Raw genomic sequence first — 23,448 nt, forward strand, 5'->3', positions numbered from 1 at the left:
TAAGACTAAGGATATGATGTAACTTTGGTTCATCATCCATCTAAGACTCTTAAATGAGTTGTGTTCTTACTTGGTCTTGACATATTGTGTGTTGATGGTGGAATCTTGGTCAAGGTGATTCTAACCCATCAACGAGTTGTACACTTGAAGCTACAAGCATCAAGGATGAGAACCGTGATGAGCATCAAGTACCAAGAACCCCACCGGAGCACCTTGATTGCTGTTTTTCGAATCTGATCAGGCTCCTGGGCTACTGGAAAAGCTGATTTTCAGATATCCTGGTTCGAGTAGATGATTTTCCATTTAAGACTCGTCTCAATCCGAGTTACGGTTTGGGATTTATGACCTTTTCAAAATCACTACACCCTTGTAACGTTGTGCTGAAAATTCGGACCTACTCGCACTTAGACTGTCGCCACGGTCAAACTAAGACGAGTTTGAGTCTATAAATTGGTCATCAACTATAGGACTCCCATACGGAGCCATAGCCACTGATTACACGTCTTTTCAATTTACGTAGAGGTTGTAGCAGCTGATCCAAATCAGCCTATTGTTTCGATCTCTACATTTAAACTTTTACGATGATGAATGATGATGATGATGACATTTAAACTTATTTTATGCACTATTAGAACTTATAAAGACAACATACTGACCTAGTAACCTTTGATTTAGGTTGACGACCTTTCGGACCGACTTACTACTTGCACACTTTCGTAACAACTTGTATTGCCTATTCACTGTGAGTTATAGCATCCTTTTTTACTACTTTTTACTATTTTTGGGACTGAGATTACATGCGCCTTTTTATGTTTTACATACTTGACACGAGTACTTAAACTTTACATATATGTGGGTTATATAACGGCATAAACATTCCCCTTAGCACGATAACGTTTAACTATTGGTTTTTAAACCGGTAGACGCGAATATTAAGATATGGATCCATAGGGCTTGAAATCCCCACTCGGGCTAGTCGCGCTAGCATTTAACGGGTGTTTAATAGTTCGAGGACATACGCACTCGCCAGGTGTACTTTTAGGGGGTGATATTTATATATTTACGTTAAGTCTAGTTACCATGTGCCCACGATTAAACATACACTTTTCTTATTACTATTTTGAACATTGAAATCTCGTGGTCAATCTTATATTACTGTTACAATTTAAAACTATAGCTCACCAACATTATTGTTGACGTTTTTAAGCATGTTTTCTCAGGTGTTTAGAGGTATCTTTCTTCCGCTGTTAGACTTGCTGTCATGCTGCTTAGACTTGTTGTTAAGGACCTGCTTTGTTAGATTTCCGCTGCATTAGTTAGAGATGTCTCAATCATGAAACTTATATTTTGCATTCGTAACTCATGTTATTTTGAATAATGGTTTTGTAATGACTTTTATGTTACGTTATCTTTTGTAAACATTTGAAGTTATCTTTTTATGAATTCAAAACTTGTTTTCAAACAGCATATAGTGTTTGACCTTGTAATGATCCTGTTGTTGATGATCCGTACACGATGGTTTTGTACGGGGTGTCACATTTGTAGTCTTCATGTAACTTGAAGATCTAGCTTCATGCTTCAAGGATCTTCAAGAAACATCAAGATTCAAGCTTTCTAGCTTTGAATCTTCATACTTTTGTTGAAAATGGGTTTTCTAACTTATAATCTTGTTATTTTGTTGAAAAGATTCAAACTTGTGTTTGTAGTTTTGTTGTAGGTTAAGACTAAGAATATGATGTAACCTTGGTTCATCATCCTTCCAACTCTCTTAAGGGAGTTGAATCCTTACTTAGTCTTAATACTTTGTGTGTTGAAGGTTGAATCTTAGTCAAAGTGATGCTACCACATCATTGAGTTGTACACTTGAAGCTACAAGCATCAAGGATGAGAACCATGATGAGCATCAAGTACCAAGAATTCCACCGGAGCACTTGTTTGCTGATTTTCGAGGTCTGATCAGGCTCTTTGGGCTTCTGGAAATTTGATTTTCAGATAGTTCATTTCGAGTAGATGACTTTTCATTTAAGACTCGCTTAAATCCGAGATACGTTTTAGGATTTATAGCCTTTTTAAAATCACTACACCTTTGTAACGTTGTGCTGAAATTTCTGACCTACTCACACTTAAACCATCCCCACGGTCAAACGAAGACGAGTTTGGTTATGGAAATTGGTCAGCAAGTATAGGACTGCCATACGGAGCCATAGCCACTGACTACGCGTCTTTTCGATTTACATAATGGTCGTAACAGCTGATCAAAGTCAGCCTATTGTTTTGATCTCTATACTTGTTAAACTTACTTAGCTTTTACGATGATGAATGATGATGATGATGACACTTAAACTTAATTTATGCACTTTTAAACTTATGGGGACAACATAATGACCTAGTGACCTTTGACTTAGTTTGAGGACCCTTTGGATCGACTAACTTACTTGTTTGGACCGACTTACTACTTGCATACTTTTCGTACAGACTTTTACCGCTTATTCACTGTGAGTTATAGCATCCCTTTTTACTTTATACTATTTTTGGGACTGAGAATACATGCGCTTTTTATATCTTACTTACTTGACACGAGTACTTAAACTTTACATATGTGTGGGTTATATAATGGCATAAACTTTCCCCTTAGCTCGGTAACGTTTAATCATTGGTTTCCTAACCATGAACGCGAATCTTAGATATGGATCCATAGGGTTTGACATCCCCACTCGGACTAGTCGCGCTAGCATTTAACGAGTGTTTAATACTTCGAGGACATACGCACTCTCCAGGTGTACTTTTAGGGGGTGATATATTATATTTACGTTAAGTTAGTTACCAAGTGCCCACGGATAAAAATATACTTTTCATACTGTTTTGAAACGAAATCTCGTAGTCTACATTTTATTGTTGTCTATCAAAACTATAGCTCACCAACATTCGTGTTGACATTTTTAGCATGTTTTTCTCAGGTGCTTAGACGTTGTTGCTTCTGCTGTTAGAATGATGTTAGACTCTGCTGTTAGACCTGCTGTTATAGTCACGCTGTGTTAGACTTTCGCTGCATTACTTAGAGATGTCTCAATCATGGAACTTATATTTTGCATTCGTAACTTATGTTATTTTGATTAATGGTTTTTGTAATGACTTTTATGTCACGTTATCTTTTGTAAAACATTTGAAGTTGTCTTTTTCATGAATGCAAAACTCGTTTTTAAACAGCATATAGTGTTTGACCTTGTAAAGATCCTGTTGTTGACGATCCGTACACGTTGATTTTGTACGGGGCGTCTCATGTCAGGTCTGAGGCCGCACACCATTTGGGTTTCGAAACCCAGGCCCAACTGAAGGAGATTGAATATTCAGCCCATATAACTCGATTTGCATTTTTGTTTGATTCTAACCGATGTACCTTGGAAAAGTATCTTTTAGAGGATCGTTACTGCACCATTTATCATTCCAAAAGCTTGTTTCCATTCCTTTGCCTATAACTTTAACAAACGCATTAGAAACATCGCACCCTAACTTATTTAGGGTGTGTTCAACATTTATAACATTAAACCATGTTCTTCCCGAAAAATTTTTAAAAGCATTTTCGGGTAATGGAGATATACATCCCAACCCACCATTTCTCACGTAAATACTTTTAATTACACGTGCCCAAAAGGTGTTATTATTATTGAGTAATCTTCACCACCATTTTAACAATCCGTGACTACATTTTTCCGTTAAGAGCAAGGTTTTTGTATTTAAGGGAACCAGCGTTTAATCCACCGGAATCATATGGTAATAAAATTTGGTTCCATTTTACCCAAGCCATTTTCCAATGATCCGAACTGAAGACCCGCCCCCAAAAAGATCATGACGTAAACCTTCAAGTTCTTTAACGACACTTAGTGGAGCTTTAAAGAGAGAGAAATAGCATAAAGGTAAACTACTCAACACCGATGTTTATGGCTCATAAGTTCCTCTAAGCATTTAAGGATTTTTAGAGTATTTCTTACCTCCATTTTATTCCATTTACCAAAAATGGTCGTGTCATCCGCATATTGTAGATGAGACACGATGACTTTATCATTACCTACTTCCACTCCTTTTATTATATTTTTCTTTATAGTCGTATTTAAGAGGTAGTTTAGAACTTCACTTGCTAAGATAAACAAGAAGGGATAGAGCGGGTTTCCTTGTCTAACTCCCATTTTATGAAAAAATTGCTCGATTGGAGCACCATTTATGAGGATGGAGATATATGTAGAAGTTAAGCAAGCTTGTGCCCTAGTTTGAGGCTCATGTAACCCATTATATCATTAAGAAATTCTCAGTCTAAAAAATCAAATGTTTTTTCAAAATCTACTTTTAAAAATAAAACTTTTAAGTTTTTTTTGCTTTAAGTTCGTCTACAGTTTCAAGTGCTATTAGGACACCATCAAAAATGTATCTAACGCTAATGAAAGCACTATGTCCATCACCTATTAATCTTAGGATTATTTTCCTAATTCTATTGGCGAGAATTTTTGAAAGAATTTTGCAATAACTACCAATAAGACTAATATGACGATAGTTCGAGAAATTCAAGGGATCGTTTACCTTTGGAATGAGAGTGATGAACGAAGCATTACAGCCATTGGAGATTGAGCCCGATTCCCAAAACCAGTTAATGGCACACAGGAGGTCTTCTTTTGTGATATCCCAAAGTATCGTATAATACAAGATGTTGATGCCTTCAGGTTGTTGTTTCCATATCCTTTCATCGCATCTATTACCTACTTTTCGTTGAATTGGTCTTCGAGTTCCTCTACCAAGGCATGATCAAGACGCGGCCCATTCCTGTCATTTAACATGAATCTATCACCCATTGGACTCTGTCGGAAATAAGGATTGTGAATTGTTAATTTATAATTGATTATTGAATCGTGAAACACTTTCCTAATTAATTATTTCGACTCTTACAAGGCTTGGATTACACGAATCTTAATTGGGATAAGACAACAACGCACTTTGATTCTAGACAAGAATAAATCAAATTATAGTATTAGTGAGAATGTGATTATTTTTTTGTATGTTAAAATGAAAGCATATTCCTCTATATATAAGAAGAGAAAGGGTGCGACATAAAGATGTTAAACTCTTTGTTCACATCTTTTAGAAATGACATCACTCTTCATGAAATGATGTAGTGATTCATTGTTACCTTTGCATCAAAAGATGTAAGTTCTAAGACCTTATCGAATTAACCCGAATGAGTGTGCACTTCGTACTTCCCAAACTTGTCGTTGAGCATAATTCGTTAAACCTTTGCTTTCTAGAAATCCCAATTAACTAAGAGTGATTATTGATAACACTAAAATCACTAACAGTTGCTTTTCGAGAAAAACAATCACTAACAGTTTCTCCAATTGTTAATGACAAACATTTATATAAAAAATAAATACTCTTAATCAAAATATGGTTCTCAGTCTCTCGATGAATGGTCACAGTCCTTGGGGTTAGTCTCGGGGGCAAAAAGTTATACACTATATATGCAGTCTACTAGTGGTCACAATGATAGATGGAAACTTTGACCTTTTTTATGGTAATATTGACATCGAATTCTCTCATTTATCACCCACACAGGTGTTAGGAGGAAACTCTTCACACACCATTGCCGCATTGGGTACCCAGTGTGCTTTGGATTAATCTGAGTGGCTTAGGGCATACACCTTTTTCACCACAACGGAACCCTTGAGAAAACCCCTAGGATTCGAACCTTCGCCTATTATTTCAGGGACGTGGCCCGCGATCAACATAGGAGTTGTACCACTCAAGCAATGCCTCGGTGGTATTTTCAGTATGCAACCTCCCTAGTGTATTTTCAGTCACAACCTCATAAGTCAATATCTCAGATATTTTGATTATTCTTCGAATAGTATTGCTTTTCTGAAACATTGAATTTAATATTATCTACCAACGATTTTAGAAAATTGAACGACCGAGTATATTTGGGTCGGGTTGACCCGTTTCGATTATATTTGACTTTTTATGTGACGGTTATCAAATTTTACTAGTTTTTTATATATGCACGAAAAACTTTAGAGGAGTTGTTATAAAAATCTATTTCTATTTAATATTAATATTTTATATAATATAATATAAGGCAATAAATAAGTTGGAGATCCACTTGAAACTTCTTTGTTAAATTTCATTTAGCGCCATCGGACAGGACCATGATTTTCTTCGAAACAGCTTGAATGTTGTTATTTAATTTAATACTACATTACCTTTCAAAAAACCATAAGTCGCCGTATCATATTAGAAGAACAATAAATCGTCACACCAATTTTACAAAACCTTATGCTATAAGTTGTTATTATCATGTTTTAATCTTATCTCTTATGCTATAAAATACTCCGTAACACTCTAAATGAGTTATTCGTATTTTATAACTACTTCAAATTTGTTCTGGGAAAATCAAGCAGGAGTATTTGTTCCCTAATGAATTGACTGATTTTATGGAATTTGTAACTTTAATATTTAATAATTATTTTAAGGTTAGATTTTCATATACTCGTAGTTTTTAGAAGGGGTACAACCCAGACTTTCATTCAGTCAAATTGGTATGAAGTATTGTATTAATAAATATCAATATTTAGGGTTCGCATACGTACATCTGCAAATAAATAAAAAAAGATGGCAAACGCTGCAAAACAAAAAAAGATGGGAAAACAAAAAACGATGTCAAATTACATACTTTCGGAAATAAAAATCAAAATATTTTGTCAGCTTCCAGTTAAATCAATTCTTCGATTTCGATCGGTCTCGAAAGAATGGAGGTCCTTGATTGATAGCTCTGAATTTAATTCCGATTACATTGTCCACCAGCAGGCTAAACGACGTCGTATTCTTTTAAGGGGTGAGTATGTAGATAATGAACATAGATGTATAGAAGATTGTTGGATAGTTGATGATGATGATGATGATTCTTTCCCCCAACACTATATTTCTTTGTGGCATCCCCTGTCCTTTAAACGACTTTTTTTAAATACAAAGCAAATAAAGTTTGTTGGTAATTCATATGGCTTGCTTTATTTTACTGGTTGTTATTTAAATGAAGATCATTATTTCAATCGCTACTGTTCATGCATATTTTTTCCAAGGGAAAACCTACACACGAACAACAATGCGAAAGGATTTTTTTTAGGCGCCAACGTCGTTGATCTCCGGTCCGGTTACCGTGATAACCCGTACCCGAGATGATGATCTCGGGAGGGTGGCCAACGAATTGCTCGCCGGTCGATAGTCAGACCCTATCGACGGCAAAGGGAGAAAAAACTCTACAAGACCCGTAGGTAAAAACCCTAGTGTTGCGATCATGAAGACGATCATGGAGAAGATCCGGCAATGACTGCCGCGTGTTTCATTGAGAGAGTGAGAGGCGAGATTGAATGACCGCATGAGGTGTCTTTGATGTAGGGAGAGATCCCTATATTTATAGAGGAAAGACTTGGGTTAAGGGATAATTAGGATTTATAGCTTATGGGCCAAGCGTAAATGCAACCCTAATGGACCATACCCGATCAAGTCCCCTAAGTTTGGAATGATATCTTTTGTTAAGTATCGTATCGAATTCTCCATTGCAATACAGTAAGAACAAAACAAGTGTGCGCAATAGCTACGCGGTAGGTACGCGGACAGCTTGCGGAAAACCAGTTCCGCGTGAAGCTGAGCAAAAGTTGTGCGGGTAGTTGCGTGGATAGATGTGCGGAAAACCAATTCCGTTTGAAGCTACGCGAGGTCGCTGCACGAAAGCTACGCGGAAAACCAATTCCGCATATGTGTGCGTGAAAGACAGTAACGATAGCTGCGCATATTGTTTTCTTAAAACCGCATACAAATAAACAATTCAACAAAATAAAAAATAAACTTTCTCAAACCGAACATGTAAGTAGGAATACGGGATATTATCTAGAGACCCGTTCTCAAAGTTGTGGAGATCTGCCCAAACGCATGAGATCGATTTAATATTGAAATCAAGTTTGTGGAATTAATTGTACGATTGATGTGCGGCTGTTAATAAACCAATTCTAATATGTAAAATTAACTTGATACGGTAGCAAGCAGTTCATGAATAATACGAAGGCCAATGGATTCATGTGAACATCAATTATTTACTATATTAATTAATTGAAAGAAGCCACCAGATCACATGCTATATACCGCATGACCCAAGTTATATATTATATATATTTTATTTATATAATACTACGTATACATGATGGATAGATCCCACACGTACGTGTACTATCAAGATAATTGATAAATACAATAACACAAAACTTACAGACATGATCGAGCAGATCGATATTGACTGATGAAAACTTTGAGATCTTTTGCGTCGGGCCCCACGGTGGGCGCCACTTGTTCATGCATATTTTTTCCAAGGGAAAACCTACACACGAACAACAATGCGAAAGGGTTTTTTTTAGGCGCCAACGTCGTTGATCTCCAGTCCGGTTACCGTGATAACCCGTACCCGAGATGATGAACTGGGGAGGGTGGCCAATGAATTGCTCGCCGGTCGATAGTCGGACCCTATCGACTGCAAAGGAAGAAAAAACCCTACAAGACTCGTAGGTAAAAACCCTAGTGTTGCGATCGTGAAGACGATCATGGAGAAGATCCGGCGATGACTGCCGCGTGCTTTCATTGAGAGAGTGAGTGGCAAGATTGAATGGCCGCATGAGGTGTCTTTGATGTAGGGAGAGATCCCTATATTCATAGGGGAAAGACTAGGGTTAAGGGATAATTAGGGTTTATAGCTTATGGGCCAAGCGTAAACGCAACCCTAATGGACCATACCCGATCAGCTACGTTATATGGAATCCTATGATAAAAAAATCAGTAGTAATTGATGCACTTTATTATAAACATATGTGTGTTGGTTTTGGTGTTTGTCCTAACACTCTTGATCCAAAGATTGTCAGGATAAATACCATTGATGTTGAAGATAATATATGATGTTCCATATGATGATGACCTTCAGCAGTGCGTAAATACACTTTGGCGAGTTGAGGTATTTACAGTGAGTGCAGGGGTGTGGAGAAGTCCGTTAACCAAACTTCCAAGTAAATGGTTCAATATCGTTTTGTGTCACCTAGTTTCATTAGTTATTAACGGGTTTATTTACTGGCGTGCCTATATAGACTTTGACGATGGAAATTCTACTAACTTGATCGTATCTTTTGATTTGGGAAGTGGAGAATTCGCAAAAGTACAAGTTCCTGGTTATTTAGCCGGCAATAATTTCGACATCTTTAAGCTAAGAAACCCTCTTGGTGTGGTTCAATTTAAAAGCATTAGCTCAAAAGAAGAAGTTTACAATGTGTGGTTGATGGACCATGTTTCAAAATCGTTTATCAAGCTCGATCTACACTTTTACCTTACCTGAGAGGTGGAAAGTTGTGGGGTCCAGGGATAATGACCAACTTATAAGCCAAACGGAAAAATTCTATGAGCTTGTAGCTTACGAACCCAATTTGGAACACTTCAATGATCTTGGGCTTTATGTGAGATGTTCCTCTTTGACCTCCTACACAAAATCACTACTTCTGCTTGATCAATCAGACACACTTAATGATGATGAAGATGAAAGTTGAAATCTACTAATCTGTATGAAAGTCCAATTTATATTCTCACATTTTAGTTTTTCGTTACTTAAGATATGATGCATTGACGTATTTTTGATAGTTTTTTAATTTTAAAAAGTTTCATGTCATTTTCACCAATATGGTGAACTCTACAAATATGTTTAGGTTATTTAACAATAACAATTTTATTGACCATATCTTCAATTAAGTTTGATTAACAGTTGCTTAACCATTCTGCACAGAGGTAATTAATATTTTGCAGTCCTTTTGCCTATGCTATGATATTCAAAAGAGGAGGCTATATGGACTGCACGTTTTTTAAATAATAAACCCAACTAAAACCCTTTATGCGCCAGCCACGAATTTGTGGGGTTTTCTTCCTTCAGTTGTGTGGGTTTTTTTTTTTTTTTTTTGTTCCTTTTGGGCCCGAATGATACAACCTGCTATTGAATTCTTGTTCTGGTGTTTTGCTTTTTATAGTAATGAACATTAGTGGTAGTAGTAGTGATTATGGAAGATTAATGGTATGAAATTCTCAGATATTTTTAGGGAGAGAAATAAAAAATAGTAACACTAGGAGTGATTTTTCGACTTTCAATTATTGGAAATACAGTTTGTGTAGCATAGCGGTTGCGGTAAAACAAGTGAGGCACAGGGGACGCGCTATAACATGTGTGAAGCACATCGAGTGAGGCAGAGCATATGTGGTACTACTGTATGTGTTGTTTTGGCTTTGCATAATGTGTTGTTACTATTTGTCCGTTTAATCGTTTTTCGGGACACAAATATTGACATACCAACTAAAAGAATGAGCTATCTTGTTTCGGTACATGTAAGTTGGTTTATATTAAGAAGAGGTTATATCGAAAGGTAATCCACACCCCTAACTTTAATTGTACCAGTAATTAAGGTTAACATTGAGTCTGTTGATCTGGTGGTGTTTAGATTGTATTTTAAATTTTGGTCCTTTGTTTTTTAGTTATATATTGTTGATGTTTATTTTGTATTTTGGTGTTGTTATTGTTTTGGTGGTGTTTAGATTGTATTTTGGTGGCTGATAATAAGTGTTAGGTCTTTCTTTCCTTGTGTAGGACAGGGGTATATACATAAATATGTATTTTATTATTTAGGCTTGCTTTCAACAGGAACTTTTTTTTTTCAAAATGGCGAATGAAGCCGAATGTCTCGAAACAAGCAAACATCACAAACCGAAGTTAACTCAACCGAACCAAAAGACGTCTACAAGACAACTACAATTTAATAACATACGAAACACACAAAGACAAATGACCACGTCACAAACCGACGTTAACTCAACCGAACCAAAAGACATCTACAAGACAACTACAATTTAATAACATACGAAACACACAAAGACAAATGACAAATGGACAAACGAAAAAACACCAACAAGCTAGGGGGTTCTTTACCGTTCCTCAAATCCGGGCGCTTTGTAAAACCGTTGATCTTGTCAATATGATGCCCTTTACCTTTCCTAGACTTGATGTTATTTGATGTGACTTTGGAAGACGAACACCCAATATGAGTCCCGGGAACGCAAGGAAACCCTTGATCCTGAAATTGTTGAAAAAAATTATCGGTGCTATTAGTCAAAGGACCCCCTCCATATACTCCATAAATAATCTTTGAATCGCCTCGCCGTATTCCAACTCATCAACATTATCTTTTAACGACATTGAACCCTCATCACTAGCTTCCTTCCTATTCAATCCCGCATTCATCTTAATGCTCTCGAGTTGTACTCTAAAAACACGTCTATTTAACACATACCAAGCCTTGCAAAACCAACACAAGAACCTAAATCGCAATCACAATAAAGCTTGCCATTTCTACCAAGTAAGATGAAGAGTGATCGTCCTTATTTTCCTTACCCCGCCTACCCGAATTTAAACAACGCTTTTTATTCTTTTCAAGCACCGCACTATTAAGTCTATCTGCAAACTTCGATTTATGAGCCATACCAAAAACACAACCATCACCCCCTCGTTTACCCCCACCCGGAGACCGCTCACCAATAGGCCCAGTATCAGAAAAAAGGCCCGAAGCAGCATGTAAACGACTTGAAACAGGCCCAGGAATGGCAGAAGACAGTTGGGCCACTCCAAACCCAGAAACAGTAGTAGCAGACATTGGGCCATTCCAGGCCTAGAAACATGGCCCACTGGCCCATCTACAGGCACCACAACAGGCCCATATGTTGGCACGATGACCATCAAACCTGCCTCAATATACTCAAACCTCAAATCCACACCAAGGGAGAAATCAAACCCCTCCCATTTTCATAACGGACAACGAAGCAGAACAAGACGTAGCATTTGCATTAACAGGCCTAGATGTGAAATTTAAATTACCATTCGAAACAACAAACCTATTAGTAGGCGAAAGCAACCTCTGATTAAAAGAATCAACTAACAAATGATTCAACGAATTTAAATCAGACACTTCAGAAACCCACACATTGTCTAAAGAACAAACAAAGTGCGTCTCATCTTCTACATCCACCACCACCCATCATGAATATGCCTACAATTAGAAGATTTAACAAAAGCAAAAACAGAAAACACAATACCCAAATCCGTAGTGGCTTTAGCCACAGAAATAACATCCCCGAATAAACCTCCCACCATAGAAGCATTCACCTTATAAACACAAGTCACCGAGATCCCGAAAATTTCAATCCAAACCTAACGAAAGTATGAGTTGGCCAATGGTTCAAATGGTACCATTTGAACAAACACGGTAGCAACGGAATTGATCAGATTGTTGTAACTAGCATTATCTCCACAAATACAAATTCATCCATACGCACCAAATTTAGATATATGAGAAACATGAACATTAGAAGATATTAAAAAATTTGAAACCTTAGTATCACAAATTGGAACCAAATCAACGAGAAGGACGGAAAATTGCAACCAACTGGCAATTGTTGATCTGATCGAGATTTTACGTCGAGCTTAGCCTTCAAAGGAGCCCGATTGTAACCACTGTATTTTTTAAACCCCTCAACCTTCTTCGTCGGCAAACCCACATAAATAGGTTGACCAAAAAACCCGGAGCCATTCATGGAATAGACGGCCTTTTGTGCGTCTTTAGCCTCAACATCTATATAGTCATATAAAGCTCTAAAATGATGATGTCATCATTAAGCTAATTGCTCTTTAATTTTCATAATGATGATGTTATAATTATATATTAATTTAATTAAAAATAATAGCAAATCTTTTATAAAAGGAAATACTAATCTCTCCTAAATTGTAATTTTAATTTTTTTTTTTAAAATTTAAAAGACATTTATTATTACTAATTATAATTATTATTATTATTATTATTATTATTATTATTATTATTATTATTATTATCATTATTATTATTATTATTATTATTATTATTAAAAATATAAATACTCAACTTTGAGCGAACTTTATTATTATTATTTACTTTTAATATAATAATTATAATTATTAAATTATTGATATTTAAATATGGATTCTTTTTACGAAATTAATTACGTTACATATGTATGCGAAAATACATGTCTCTGTATATTTGTAAAAAGAACGACAAATTTCTTAGTCAAACGGGTCATTAAAATAAATGACTTCATCGTTTACATTCACTTAATATGTAAAACATGTCATTAAATTGTTTCGTTTAAACAAACTCGTGATTTCACGAGTCATTTTACTAATAGGAGATAAAAGAGTACTTTCTAGTCATCCAGAATCTAATCTCAGATTATCATAATCATATATCATTTATATTGATAAAAATATAAAAGTATGGATGGATATACGCATTCATACATGGTAAAATAGTTTTTATCATCATAATAATAAGGTAATAATAACCAAGATCTAATATTATTATATTTATTTTTATTTGTTATTTGTTATTGTTATTGTTTTTTAAGTACTAAAGGAAGGAATTTTATTATATTACGGAGTATATTATTTCTTATTATTATCATGGTATATGTTATTATACTAGATGTAAGAGCCCGTGCGTTGCACGTGGACTCTTCCGAAAAGGATCGAGAATCTTAAAATGACATAGCAACTAACCATATCACATATTCATTGGCACAAGTAATTTGGTGGGTGAATTCGTTAAGTACGCTTTTTAAAACTAAACACATAATCAAGAGTTGGATAACATAGACTTTGGCTTAGTCATTACATATATCTGAAGGAAATAATATAGAACATGTTCATTACTTGTTTCTGAATAAAAATTGAAACGTGCATAATAGCAATTTTTGCATAAAGATCAACGCTTTTTCACCAACCCCTTGTACTTTTCATCTTGTAACATACAAACATACGTTTGCTGCGTTTGAATTCAATGAGACATTCGTCTCCAGCCTTGTATCCATTTGATTTGACAAACTTAGTGCATCCGGAAGACACGTACAAATTTGATTTTTTCTTTTATTTCCTTCTTTTAGACCCCATATGTGAATAACTTCGTTGAAATCAAAGCGTTCGTATTTTCCGCCATTTATAAGTTCCGGAATATCAACAAACTATTTTGAAAGACGATGCAACATAAGAGTTTATGTATTGTTAAACAATTGTTACATATTTAAAATTAATGATTGTAAATATATAATATTCAAATGCGTTAATATTGGTACCAATTACTTGCATTGTACACTTACAATGATGAAACGAATTATTAATCAAATTACTATGTCCAGGTCATTTGTCTACAACATGTTGAACTTCTATAAAACGGTTCAGTGTTAAAATTGACAACTATAACACTTTACTAATTAAAAGTTTCGAATCATGATGATGTATGATACCAATACAATTACGAAAGGGATTATAGCCAAAATGCCCATTCCCATGTAGTTTCTTGCGCTGGAGCCCAAAAAAAAAAAATTGCCAGATTGCCCTCGCAAGACGCAAGGAGGCTTGCGAGTTGCCCTCACAAGGCGCAAGTTTGCGTCCTTGCGTCTTACGAGCTTGCGATCTTATCTGATCAGATGTTGGATTTTCAGATAAGATTTATTAAGATTTCTTAGATTTTTGTCGGATAAGATTTTACCCTATTTATAGTATGACCCTGGAACTTGTCTTTCATAGTCTCATAAAAATTCCATCCTTGTGCAATTCATTGATTAAAGGTACTTTAAGGTACTAATTTAAGCATTTTTCTTCACTAATTATTGTATTTATTATTTGTTTGTATGATGATTAATTTTAATTAGTTTGTTATTTACAGTTAATCTCAGTTAATATCCATGGACAGAAGAGCTAGAGCTTCACACCGACCATCACAAGGAGAGTCATCACAACAAGTTGCTGAAAGACGACGACTATTAGCCGACCGTCCCATTCTTCCTGGGGTTAGGGTTGTTGCTCTAGGTGGTTTTTCCGCGTACTGGCGGGGAATAGATGCTGGAGCTTTTCTATATCGTCAAGTTAATGAGTACTAACCCAGACTTGTTAGGGAATTCTATGCTAACTATGTCTTTGATCCAAGTAAACTAAAATTTGTTCACGTGAACATGTTTGGTTATTCCTACGATTGGACGATGGAGGAGTTTGGTGAGATGCTGGATATTCCAGATGGAGATTTCAAGTTTTTCAGTCTTAGCAAGGATGTGAAAAAGGCCCCGAGGAGGTCAGCTACAGGAAATTCATTCTCAGCTTCTGGGTTTGTTTCGGGACTATGTAAACCTGGTTTTTACATGCCAAACAGTGGTCCTGTCATTATCAGGGAGGAAGATATTCAGGACCAGTATCAACAGATGATGAATGTCATCAAGAAGAATGTCATGTTTCGAGATGATGCTGATGTGGAGCTATCTGTAACTGAAGTTTTGATTTTGATGTGTTTGCTCGAACAAATCCCAATTAATCTGGCATATGTGGTTGCTAATCGGATGGCAGGATTGGCTGCAGCTGGTGGGAGTGGATTGCCTTATGGCATGTTGTTGAACAACTTCTTTGCTGATGAAGACGAGTTGGTGCATCCTTCTGATCGAGAAGTGTTGAATGCTCAGATTATGTATGCTGCTGCATTTTAATTAATCTTGATTGATCATGTAATAAAGTAGGTTGTAGGGCCTTTTGTAGTACTGGTTAATGAAATGGTATTTTAATTTTAGCCTATCTGTTTTATTGGTCATTTTAATTTTCAGTACAAGTTCAAGGACGACTGGAGTAATTTGGTGAATAACAACTTACACTTAAGCACTAGATAAATATTTGTAAACATAGATGGACATATACATTAACAGTAGTTAAATAAATAAATAAAAACTCAAATAGCAGCAACATAAAATAGTAATCATAAAACACGCAAAGACGCAAAACATGCCTTGCGAGACGCAAGACGCAAATTTTGTATATCTTGCGTGTTTGCATCTTTGCGTCTTGTGTTTTTTATTATTAGGTTATAAACCTAATAATAACATTCACTTGACACACACACACTTCGCAAATACGCACAGACGCAGAGAAGCAAATTACGAAAAACCTAGCCAAACGCAAATACGCAAAGATCCATCATCTTCTCTCTCGTTCAAACAGTAGGTCGAACCCACCATCACCACCTGCACTACCACCAGTTCATCCATCGTATTCACCACCACCACCACATACCATCGTCTACGTCACCAACTACGTCACCATCGTCTTCGTCTGCTCCATTTTAACTACGAAATAAATCAAGATATCAACCTAATAACAATGGCAAATCCGCAGGTTAGTTATTCCTTCACTATATATGTTAGTTATTTGGGAGGTGTATATCAATTTCATATGTTCATATATAAATCTGAAAATGTGCACACCTCGGGGAAACACGGTTGAAACACCATGTGCTATTGGCAAACCTCGATCCGAAATAAAAGTAAGCTCTGACATACGATCACCCATTCCCCAAGTCATCCAATGGTCTCGTAGGTTGCCCAAAAACCAATCCAAAGACTCGTTTGTCTCACCGCCAGCAATTCCATAAGCCGATGGCAAAATTCCATTATTGCCATCCATCGCAACAGCAACTAAATTTGTACCCAAATATCCTGCCTTCAAATGCGCTCCATCGACGATGATTATCGGGCGACAATGTTGAACAAATGATTGAATCTGCAGGAATGAACAATGTTAAAACAAATATGTTTTTAATTTTTTAATCGATACGCAAGGAACGCAAAATTTAAAATATACATATTAAATGGTAATAGTGATACTTACAACTACGCCAAGGGAATAATAACACATCAGAAATCTATTTTCTTTGTCTGTGATCAAATTCGTTACTCTTCCGGGGTTGTGAATCTTAATGTTAAGTAGGTAAATTGGAAGCATTTGGTACGACTCTTCACTACTCCCACGAAGCATATGTAATGTATAACATTTGGCCCTCCATGCTTGATTGTAAGATATGCTGACACCAAATCGGCTGCCTATATCCGCACGTATATCGTTTGCTTTATATTCCCGGTTTGCAGATTTGAATGAATCCACAAGCATACTACCCAACACCTTTTTGGTTGCATGTTTATTATTTCCCATAATTAGTGTGCGTGAGCATATGTGTACGTCATGCAGTTTCTTTACCATAAAGTTTTCAGTGAATCGTATTCTGTAAGCACTATATTTCCACTCACAGTTTGGCAACACACATTTAGCGGTGTATCGAGATTTGTCTGACTTTACAGGCTTTATTTGGAAGTTTTCTTCAAGACATTTTGTAAATAGGGTGTTTATAAACTCTTCTTTGTTCAAGAAAGTTTGACGGACTTTAATTAAATCTGACACCCTATACGTGGTTGGTATTTCAGTCGTCTGTTCGCGCTCTTCCTCATGCTGACTCAAAAGAGTTGGCATATTCCAGAACGGATCTTGCTTTTCTTTTTCATATTGGAATTCTGCGTCTCCTTCTTTTCCTCCATCTGAATCACTATCTTCGACAAGAGGTACCTCAAACGGGTGGTCTAATTCTTTAATTTTACATACGTTTTCAAGACCATAGTTATGCAAATCAAACTCTTCTGTGTTAGGAAGTGGCAATTCAGGTTCTTCCGCTTCCAAATTGTTGCTTGCAAGGTTTTCTTCGGTATCATTTTGTAGTAATAATTGTTGTGGTTGGTGTTTTGGTGGTTTTGGTGGTTTTGGTGATTTTGGTTTTTTTGGTGTGGGTGTTTCTTGGTTTTGTTGTAGTAGTGGCTGGTTTGTTGAGAATTTTGTTTCTGGAATCCGTTGTGGCTGATACATTATTACTCTATCGACAATATAAATATCAATAGAAGCATTTACAATTGCATATTGTAAAAACTCTAGAAAGTCTTCATCATCATCAGTAATATCAAAAACTTGATTATTAAAAACGTATCTCATTGAAACAGCTGCATTCGGTGGGAATTGAATCTTTTTAAGAACATTTTTTAACAATATTCTCCGATTCATTGGTTTTACGGGCGCAATTGGGAGTCTTAACCGAATTCTAAAACAATCTCGTGGCATATATATGGGTATGTTGTTAATGTACTCAAAAGAACCCCCACAACATATATTAACAACAAATTTATCATCATTAACACAATTCATAATGACAAAATTAGTAAAAAAGTGGTTAAAATAGTACCTTAACGTGGGTATAAGCTCTGCATTGAAAAATTTTGAAATATTTATGAGACTGTGATTTCAAAGTCTCAAGGTCAATCTATATATAGGGACATAATATTATCCGTAAAAATCTAGGATATCTGACGAAATCTTATTCACAAAATCGTATTTCTGATCAGATAAGGTCGCAAGCTCGCAAGACTCAAGGACGCAAACTTGCGCCTTGCGAGGGCAACTCGCAAGCCTCCTTGCGTCTTGCGAGGGCAATCTGGCAATTTTTTTTTTTGGCTCCAGCGCAAGAAACTACATGGGAATGGGCATTTTGGCTATAATCCCATTACGAAACCCTTCATAAGCCTTTTTTGGTTCGTGGAGATTACATCCATGACCTCACCCTTCAAACCAGCGTGTCATAACAAATAAAACCAATAATTAGACCAAAGTGAAGTAAACATAGGCGCACACACACACACAAAAACGATACTTGATAAAGAAATAAAAGAATATCGTACCTTTTACCAAATCAGGGCTTATATATCCTTGAATGTGTCAAATGTGTCATGTATCCTTGAAATTATTTTTTGTACAGTATGTTTATATATGGACGACTTTAGTGTGACCAATAACCTTAAACTCAGAAATTACCGGTTCATCCGCGTGTATTGATACCATTGTGAAGTTCCAGTCTGTACTTACATGAACAAATATATGAAAATTAGTACTAATTATAAACATAAATATATATATAATATAAAGAAATATATATAAAATGTAATGTGAACAAAAAAAAATATGATTTACTTTAATTCCACCAGCGCAATATTAATATAAATAGATTTAGGTTCTTCACTTATTCCCCACTTACTGAGGTCAACATAACCATTGACCCTTCTGATGACATCCACATTTATAAAATCAACTAAAGGTGAAAAAAATAATGGATAAGGAGTATGTATACAAAAAATAGATGTAATTGACTGCTTTTAGATTATTACAGGGGACAAAAGTATACCATGATGACCATTCTATTCAGATTAGAAAACCCATAGTATAACCTCAAATTATTTTACCCATGAACTAATCCAGCAAGTTATTGCTTTATTAGCCATTTGTCTAAGTTCATAAAATATCAATCAAGTATCAATCAAGTTAATGCAATACAAAAAAGAAACAATAGACTTACAAATTCGGTAAGAAATTTTTGGATCACCACCTTGGGGATATAACTCCAAACCAGCAGTGAAGACAAAAACCTTAGAATTTGCATAAGTTGTCAGTCTAACACGATGACTATATTCCTGATATAAATTCACAGCCCAAGTGTCAACCAAAAACAGCTCCGCAATTTATCAATTTAAAATTTACAGTTGCTGTTTGTTGTACAGTAGCAGCAGCATCAGCTCCTGCCTCCCATTTTTACACACGTTTAAAACCTATTTAGACTCGACAAACCCAAACATATCATATGCCGTTTGAAAGCTTGTCGTGAATACTTTCTGCCCCAATCTTTAGTTTTCATCCAAACTTAGCCAATTTCAACTTACGAACCCGCAAAATAGGCCCGAGAGTGATTTTAACACTTTTACCCAAATTGACATCAAATTTAGTTAACGACCCAAATTCTATCGAATGTACACGGGTGACCCAAAATCACTCCACAACTCTAAAATGACTTTATAAACCTGTTGACAACTTCAAATTTCCCAAAAAAATGTAAACGGGTCTGAATGGACAATTATAACCCAAGTGGATCATGATATCCCGCTATAACCAATATTAGTTCAAGACTCGCTTTTTTTTTTTTTTTTTTTAAAAAACCAGCCAATACACTTTACACGCCATGGTACACGTGTTTACCCCAACAAATACCCGATTTGACACTATATAGTCCAAACGGGGAAGGTGTCAAAACGGTCAATTAATACACTTTTAACTCCATAACACCAAAACAACTGCTATTTCGTTTCACAACTTGCAGTTTTACATTTCAAACTAACAACCATATAATTACATGCTTTAAGTGACAAAATAAGTTTAAACACCAGGTATTAATCTAGCCCACCATTCGTATTTTATTGCAATCGGTGTATATACCCCAAATTTAATTGGAGAGCCCATCTCATATCCTATATTTAATTGTCCAAGCCCTATAATAGAAGAATAAAATGGAGCATAATATATTACTTTAATCTCCCATGTACTGATTCGTTAATAGATTTGATGTTTTAACACCCGAAACTTTCGGATATAACCACCTAAACAATGTGTCTAGTTGTTATTGTCCATTCAGTTAGATAAGAGTTATGAATATGTGCTGGTTAGCAGAGAATAATAACTAATTAATGTTACCGTTAGGATACGTTCTACCTTGTTAACGAAACCGGATTGGCAAGAAACTAAGTTAATAACCACGTAACACTTCTTAATCCCGTTTGAGTATTGTAGCCTTGTGGTTTTGCAGTATGTTTTTTTTTCTTTCTATGTTATATAATAACTTCTTAATGAACTCTAACTAAAGCCTAGTTTACCCAACTTATTAAGACTAAATTGAGATCGAATCCATGAATATACATAGTATAGAAGAATTAATGAAAGCAACTTACATTATTACTCATAACTCGATACAGATGTAAACTTGCAAGTAAATTTGTGTAATCTTCATGAGCCTGCAGTTGAAATGAAACTTGATATGATATTAGTAGTTCAAACATACAAGTAGATTTTATATATTCAAGCATTTAATTATACACTTAAGTGCAAAAAATATAATCATAAACATGCTAATACAGCAAGTTTTTTGTCTGCATAAACCACAATCAAATTAATAATAAAAAAAGGTAGTAATTAGAGTATGTACAAAAAACATAAACATACAACACAAAAAAACCACGTGAAATCGTTTTCTGGTTTGAGTCTTTGAGAACTAATGAACAACTGTGTTATCAATTTAATTAACAACGAATGAAGAGCATTGCAGTGTTATTAATACTTGATTAGTAAATCATGAACGTACCGGACCACGGGTGAACCCGAACGTTTTTTATTAAAAGCAAGTTGAAAGCCGATCGATTTTGAGATCAAGTTTGCTATCTTCAGAATACTTCCAAAAATTGTTCCATAACGCAGCCTTTATTCAGATTTGATTCTGATTGTAACTGATCTTGATTATGACGATAGGTTTAGGGATTTTGGTGTGATGATATTTTGGGAGCGGCAATTGTTTTTGATGAAACCCTAACAAATGATAAGCCAAATCTGACCCCTCATACGTCACTTCATTCCCGTGTTTTAGATGCCAGCGTGGATTAGTGGGTGATTAGAAATGTCATTAGGGATTGCCATGTCACTAATTACAATTAAGGAGTCATTAGGAGAAGACACGTTGGATTAATTTTTATTATTTATAGTATGTTATAGATTATAGATTATAGATTATAGATAGATAGATTATAGATTATAGATAGAAGATAGATTATAGATAGTTATAAGGGTATTTTAAAACTACTTCAAATTAAGGAAGAAATTTGATTGCGAACATAACGTAGTTGCTTCCTAACAAAATCACGGATTTTAAGGAATTTGTAACCGCAATACTTAATACTCCGTAACTATCTAAGGGTAAGATTTTTCCATATAGTTATCAAAAAAAAAAAAAAAACGGCATCATACAGAATATAAGTCAAATCGATTTTGTGTATAAATATTACGGAGTACTCATAGAAACGTTATTAGATCTGCAAAACAAAAAACTATGTCCGATTACATACCATCAATTATACGAATCAAAATTTTCTGTCATCTTCCTGTTAAATCACTTATTCGATTTCGAACCGTCTCGAAAGAATGGATGTCTTTGATTGATACCTCTAAATTTAATTCCGCTTACATTGTTCACCAGCAAGCTAAACGACGTCGTCTTCTTTTATGGGGTGACTATTATCAGTATTGTTGGATAGTTGATGATGATGATTCTTTCCCCCAACACAAGATTTCTTTGCCGTTTAACCGGATTTTAAATACAGAGCAAATAGAGTTTGTTGGTAATTCAAATGGCTTGCTTTGTTTTACTGGTTGTTATTTAACCGAAGATCATTATTTCAATCGTTACATTATATGGAATCCTACGATAAGAAAATCAGTACTAATTGATGCACTTTATAATAAGCGTATTTTTGTTGGTTTTGGTGTTTGTCCTAACACTCTTGACCCTAAGATTGTCAGGATACATATCATTCATGTTGAACCTAACCATCATCCATATGATGATGACCTTCAGCAGTACGTAACTAGGCTTTGGCGAGTTGAGGTATTTACGGTAAGTACAGGGGTGTGGAGAAGTCCATTAACCAAACTTCCTCGTAAATGGTTCAATATTGGTTTGTGTTACCAAACTCCATTAGTTATAAACGGGTTTATTTACTGGTGTGCATATGTAGGTTTTGTAACTAATAAAACGATAGTATCTTTTGATTTGGGGAGTGAAGAATTCGCAAAAGTACAAGTTCCTAGTAATTTAGCCGACAAATATTTCGAACTCTTTAAGCTAAGAAACTCTATTGGTGTGGTTCAATTAGATGATAGCATTAGCTCAAAAGAAGGAGTTTACAATGTGTGGTTGATGGACCACGTTTCAAAATCGTTTATCAAGCTCTTCAATGTTACCTTACCAGAGATGTGGAAAGTAGTTGGATTCAGGGATAATGAGCAACTTATAATCCAAAAGACAGAAAAACATTTAGTAGAAAAGGGACTGCCTCAATATGTAACTGAGCTTGTTGCTTACAAACCCAATTCGGAACATTTCAATGATCTTGGTCTTTATGTGGGTTGTTCCTCTGTTAGCTCCTACACAGAATCTCTACTTCTGCTTGATCAATCTGGCACACTTAATGATGATGAAGGCGATGATGAACACACTACAAGATTTGTAGATCACGAAAGTTGAAATCTACTAATCTATTTAAGTTTTGGAGAATGCAACAAGGAACGTATGAATTGAAGATGAAAGTCCAATTTATACTCTCACATTTTAGTTTTTCATTACTTAATATATGCATTGATGCATTTTTGATAGTTTTTAAATCTTAATTCATGATTATGATTTATGATTGATTATTTATGAACCCAACTTATTTTAACATGAATGCCTTCAATTCGTGTTCTGTTGTCAACCACTTGGTGATGTTTTTGCTGCAAGTTATGGGGTCTTTACTTTGGTGTTGTTTATGTTGTATAAT

General features: G+C 35.4%; 1 protein-coding gene across 1 annotated transcript; it reads left to right on the forward strand.

Annotated features, from left to right (window-relative positions):
• The first annotated feature begins 21,962 nt into the window (after positions 1 to 21,962).
• LOC139874326 (F-box only protein 8-like) lies at positions 21,963 to 23,156 on the forward strand. Its single transcript, XM_071861771.1, has one exon. It carries the CDS (start codon positions 21,963 to 21,965, stop codon positions 23,154 to 23,156), a length of 1,194 nt encoding a protein of 397 aa, XP_071717872.1.
• Positions 23,157 to 23,448: the final 292 nt, after the last annotated feature.

The sequence above is a fragment of the Rutidosis leptorrhynchoides genome, chromosome 11 (genome assembly GCF_046630445.1).
Source record: "Rutidosis leptorrhynchoides isolate AG116_Rl617_1_P2 chromosome 11, CSIRO_AGI_Rlap_v1, whole genome shotgun sequence".
NCBI lineage: Eukaryota > Viridiplantae > Streptophyta > Magnoliopsida > Asterales > Asteraceae > Rutidosis > Rutidosis leptorrhynchoides.